Here is a 5,785-nt window from a genome sequence, read left to right as displayed (position 1 = left end):
TGGTGGTGTTTTACTTTTGAGACAGGGTCTCATTATACAGCCCTGGCTGGCCTCAAACTCCCAGAGATCTGCCTGCTTCTGCCTCTAGAGGGCTGGGACCAATTGCATCACCATGCCCAGCTCTGCCTAGGTTTTTGTTGTTTTGAGACAGGCTGGCCTGGAATCCATTCTATAATCAAGGATGACTTTGAACCTCTGGTCCTGTGCCACTATGCCTGGTGTGTGTGGTCCTGGAGACAGAACCAAGGGCTTTGTGTATGTCACCGACTTAAACCGTGTCCCTGGGCTGTGTTTTGATGGGTACATTTGCTCTTTGCCACTCTCCTTTCTAGAATTTGAGGCACTTCTCACACATCTAACACGAGTGGATGAGGGGAGGAGCAGGAAACAGAGGCAGGTTTCAGGAGGTGGGTACGGACTAGCACTGGGCTCTTCCATGACAGAGAGACGAGTAAATAAGAGAAGTCACCTCAAGTGGTGGCACTGGTGGTGTCTCCCTCTAGAACCATACAATTCACAATGCATCCTGGGAACAAGTGGGAACCTGTACTTGTGGGTGGAGAGGCAGGGACGGCCAAGGGTACCTGGGTCAGGGATGGCTCCGTATGGAGAGAGAAGATGCTTGGTACAGGCAGACATCAGAACTAAGCTTCCCCTCCCTGACTTATGGTAAACCCATGATTAGGCAGATACAGGTAAAGGGCGCGCTGGTCCTAGTGTGCGCTGGTCCTAGTGTGCGCTGGTCCTAGAGTGTGCTGGTCCTAGTGTGTGCTGGCCCTAGTGTGTGCTGGTCCTAGTGTGTGCTGGCCCTAGTGTGCGCTGGTCCTAGTGTGCACTGGTCCTAGTGTGCTGGCTGGCACACTCCTTTAACCCTAGCAATTGGGAAGCAGAGCCAGGAGGATCTTTGAGTTCTAGCCCAGCTTAGTTTATTTCAATGATTCTCAACTTTCCTGATGCTGCCACCCTTTAATACAGTTTTTCATGTTGTGGTGACCCCCCAGACATAAGATTATTTTTGTTGCTACTTCATAACTGTAATTTTGCTACTGTTATGAATTGTTATGTAAATATCAGTGTTTTCCAGTGGTCTTAACCAAAGGAGTTGAAACCCAAAGGTTGAGAACTGTTGGTCTGTATAGTAAGTACTAGGCCATCCAGGGCTACATGGTGAAAGCCTGTCTCAAAAAATAAAAAAATAAAAATTCAAAATTCTTGGGCTAGAGACATGGCTCAGCAGTTAAGAGCACACGATGCTCTTGTAGATCATCTGAGTTCGGTTCCCAGCACCCAGATAGAGCAGCTCACAGCCACCCACAACTCCAGTTCCAAGGGATCTTACTGCCCTGCTCTGGTCTCCACAGGCACAAGGCACACATGGGGTGCACATACATACGTGAAGGTAAACACGCATACAGATAAAATAAAACACGCGTTGGATGCACCTAGCCCACTAGGCATCATAGCTTAGCAACAGTTACACCGTAGAGCATCAGGTGAGCCTGAGAGTCAGCGGCCGATTGGAAGCTGGTGCTCACTGCTGCCGCTAGCACCTGAGGCCGCATCATATACCTCCAGCCCAGGAAACGTAAAAATCCGGAACTCAAACTACAGTTCCTATTGAGTGCACACTGCTCTCACTCTATTAAAAGTTCTAGAACTCTGAGTTAAATCACTGTAGGCCCTAGACATCTGTACTTGGTTTTGGGCTTAAGTTTTCTTGCCTTTGACCTTTAGCTATTAGATGGGACTGTCACAGTGTTTAGCTCAAAGGACTGCTGTGAAATTTTAAAAAGCGAGCAGAGAAGCCAGACATAGATAGCAATGCTCACCTGGGATGCTACCATTCAGTAGGAGGACTACCTTAAGGCTAGCCTGGGCTACATAGTGGTGAACTCAAGACCAGTCTGGTAAACATACTAAGACCCTGTCTCAAAAAAAAAAAAAAACTAGATGAGAGCTGGGTAGATGGCTCAGTGGTTAGTATCACTGGCTGATCTTCCAAGGGACCTGGTTTCTATTCCCAGTACCCACATGGCAGCTCACAATATGATGCAGTCTGATGTCCTCTTCTGGTGTGCAGATGGATACACAGACAAAGCACCCATACACATTAAATAAATATTGAAAAAATGGCTAGAGCCAGGCATGGCTATTCACACTTTTAACTCAACATAGTCTACATGTGAGTCCCAGGCCAGCTAGGGCTACACAGCGAGATCTTTTTCAGTAAAGCAGGGTGTGGTGGAAAAACCACCACATCCCAGCATGCAAGAGAGAAGCAGGAATATCAGAAGTTCAAGGTGATCTTCAGCTAGGTAGTGGGTATCTTGGGCTAGCCTGGGATACCCTTTCTCAAAAGGAAGGAAGGGAAGTACGGAGTGTGGGAGGGCAGGAGGAAGGAAGGTGGGAGGAGAGAGGGGCAAACTAAGCTAGCGCAGAGCTTTCAATGCAGACAGCTGCTGCGGCTGGTACACCTCAGATCATAACACTCTCCATAGATACAGAGTCTCTCTTACTTCAGGCCCTTCTCGCCCAGCCCAGCCCAGCCCAGCCCAGCTCAGCCCAGCCCAGCCCAGTATTCTCAGATTGGCCATCATTGATGAGCAAAGGTGCAGACCGAGTGAGTGAGTGAGCAGAGGTGAAGGGCCCGTCACCCTGGCCCTCTACAGACATCAGGAAATAAAGACCCTGGCCAGTTACCAGGTTCAGCGTTTCCATCACATCTTCCTTCTTGTGGCTCTTGTAAACCTTTGCCAACAAAAGCAAGCACTTGACCTCATTCATCATGGATGGGATGTCCTTGACCCCTAGAAAGAAACACCAGTCAGTATAGTCAGGCTGATGGGGAAGGCTGCGTTCAGGTCGCCAGCTAATGTGGTAGTAGGATCCAGGTGGATAGAGCTGGGAGCGAGTCCCAGTGCCACCTCACCCGAGTCTCGCTCCAAGGCCTGCTTCAGCACCTTCTCGGCCTTGTGGTATTTCTTCAGCTTCAGGAGCAGCTCAGCCAGCTCGCAGCACAGGAAGTCCTGCCCACTGATCTTCTGGGCAGCCTCGTAGTAATTAATGGCCTTCGCGCAAACAGGACATATGGGCATCAGTTTGGCTTCTGCATGGGGGTGGCTAATGCTATGTCCCTGAGCATTAGACTGTCCCTCGGCACACAGATGCCCAAGATGAATGCCCCACCCTCGTCCCCCACCGTGGGGCTCAGGTCTCAGTGGAGCAGGCTGCAGTGTAGGCTGGCTGAGCTCACCACATCCCCATCCCCAGAGGAAACACTCTGTCCTTTCCCATCCGGAGCCCTGACACGTGGGCTTTCTTTCCTCCCCTGCGTGGCTGGCCCTTCCCCAGGGCAACCTCACCTTGGCGTACTGGTGGGTCTTCACGTAGGCTTGTCCGATCCTGCTGACCAGGGAGGCGTCGTGGGGGTTCTTTCTATAGGCCTCGTCATATACCTCCAGGGCTTTCTCAGGCTGGGGGGGGGGAAGAGTATGGGAGGGGGTGTCTTTTTCTCCCCCCACCCCCACTGGAGGAGTGATCCTGGGAGCTAGTTAGCAAGGCTAGGTTCCCCCACTCACCTCCTGAATGTTCATGAAGGCGTCACCCAGGAGCAGGCTGCTGTGGGGGCCAGGCAGATGTTCACAAAGCTCCCTACGGGAGAAATCAACTGTGGCTCTCAGGCCTGGGCCTGCCGAATGTCCACCTGTTCACCATTCTAGAGTCACAGAAATCCTGGGGAGCCCTGACAGCCATCTCAGCCAGGCTCTCACCTGCCATCTGGGCCATGGCTGGGGGCCACCCAGCCCTCCAGCCCTTCTCCAGGAGCAGCCACACAGCTTTCTGTGTTTCTTTGTTTGGGTTTGGTTGCATTTTGAGACCAAGTGTGGGATTACACTTGTGGCCTGCCCCACCCGGGTTTTATGTCACGGGGCTTTGTGCATGGTATGCAAACACTCCACAACCAAGCTACATCCCTGGACGGACACTCATCCTTTTCCTGAGGCGCTGAGACCGAAGCCAGTACACGCCTGGCAAGTGCCAGGGAACAGATCCCCTATACTGTTCCCGTGAACATCCAATTGGACTCCCAGTTCTCCAACCTCTAAACTAGTTTTACCAGAGAAAGAGGCTGGGGAGGCTCCCTGAGGTCACAACACCAGCTCCTGGGAAAAAAGAGGGTTGGGGCCACCACCTTCTGGTCCACTCTCTCCTCACCCAGCCCACACTGGTCATCCCTAAGATCCTGTACCACTGGTCTTCAAGGAACGGCAGAGTGAGGGGCAGAGTGTGACTGTGTCCTTTGACTTGATGCCTTTGGCATCAGTGCTGGGATCCAGACTTAAACCGTCCCACCAGAACATAAGGCATGTGTGGCAGAGATGCAGGGGCGGGGCTGGCAGCAGGTCCTCAGTAGTCACCCACAAGCAGGGAGACCTACAAGGTGCTCATACCTTGGTCTAACACGCTCTGGGGATACACTCTGGAGGGAGACCCAGTTGGAGGTATCCAACCCGAGGATGCCCCAGCAGCCAGGGGGAAAGATGCCACCTGCCCTAGATGGAGCTTACACGTAGCAGCTGATGTAGAGGCGCACGTCCTTGCGAGTGTGCAGGTAGATGCTGGCCATCTTCTCCTTGGCTTCTGTGTAGCAGGGTTGCTTGGGTGTGATGCCTCTTAGCATGTTCAGTGCCAGGTCCACGTTGCCCTTGCTCAGAGCCAAGTCCACGTTGGCGACCGTGATGCGCATCTCCTCTGGTGTGCCGCTGAACTCGTTGATGGCGTCCTGCATGATCTTGGTGGCCTCGTGCTACGATGCGTGGGACCAAACAGACCCTCTCTTTGGTGTTAACTATGACAGGAGACCCAGGGAGTTTCTACCACCTTCCCCACCCCTGGTCCATGGCCTGGCACTCCTGGGCCTGGTACTCCTGTGCTCTCAGCCCTCTGCAGAGCAGCTGTGGGGGAAGGGCCTTTGCTCACCCCACTGTGTCTCCTCTAACGGGGACAGCTCATCCGATCCCACCCTTTCCCCAGGAGTTTAGCTGAGAGGCCAGTCATGAGGACTGACACCTGCAATCCTAACACTTGAGAGGTTGAGGCAGGAGGATCATGAATTTCATGCCAATCTGAACTGCACAGAGAGTTAAAAACAAACAAACAAAAAACCAAGGGTTGGTGAAATGGTGCAGCAGGTTAAGGTGCCTGCTGCTAAAGCTGGAGATGTGAGTTCAAGCCCCAGGACCAACATGGTGGAAGGAGGGAGCCCACTCCCACAGCTTGCTCATGCACGATGTGACACGCATATCACAACATGTGTATACATGTACACACGCAGTAATAAACTAATGGTAAAATTTCAAAGTTAAAAAAAGGAAAAACAAAGAAAACAAAAAAAGAAAAAAGAAACAATAACAACAACAAAACAAATTGAACAATCAAATACTGCCCAGCTTTTTAAAAAAGAAATATTTATTTTTGCTGGGTGCTGGTGGCACATTCCTTTAATCCCAGCACTCAAGGGGGACAAAGGCTGGCAGATTTTTGTGAGTTAAAGGCTGGAAGCCTGGTCTACAGATTGAGTTCCAAGACAGCCAGAGCTACACAGAGAAGAAACCTTGTCTCAAAAAAACAAAAGCAGAAAAAAATATTTATTTTTATTCCATGTGTATGAGTCTCTCCTCTCTTCTCCTCCCCTCTCCTCCCCTCCCCTCTCCTCTCCTCTCCTCTCCTCTCCTCTCCTCCACTCCCCTCTCCTCTCCTCTCCTCTCCTCCACTCTCCTCTCCT

General features: G+C 51.5%; 1 protein-coding gene across 1 annotated transcript in view; it reads right to left on the bottom strand.

The window, feature by feature from the left end:
* Ttc21a (tetratricopeptide repeat domain 21A) overlaps positions 1-5,785 on the bottom strand; it is a 34,950-nt gene that overhangs the window by 6,066 nt on the left and 23,099 nt on the right. Inside the window, exons 15-19 of the mRNA XM_031346249.1 lie at positions 4,569-4,807; positions 3,579-3,651; positions 3,363-3,473; positions 2,930-3,068; positions 2,701-2,807 (exon numbers count right to left, since the gene is read on the bottom strand). Of these exons, the coding sequence (XP_031202109.1) occupies positions 2,701-2,807; positions 2,930-3,068; positions 3,363-3,473; positions 3,579-3,651; positions 4,569-4,807 (669 nt within the window). The remainder of the gene's footprint in view (positions 1-2,700; positions 2,808-2,929; positions 3,069-3,362; positions 3,474-3,578; positions 3,652-4,568; positions 4,808-5,785) is intronic.

Source organism: Mastomys coucha, unplaced genomic scaffold (assembly GCF_008632895.1).
Source record: "Mastomys coucha isolate ucsf_1 unplaced genomic scaffold, UCSF_Mcou_1 pScaffold23, whole genome shotgun sequence".
In the NCBI taxonomy this organism is placed as follows: Eukaryota; Metazoa; Chordata; class Mammalia; order Rodentia; family Muridae; genus Mastomys; species Mastomys coucha.
Note: the sequence above shows the minus strand (reverse complement) of the source record. Positions and strands in the feature narration are given on the sequence as shown.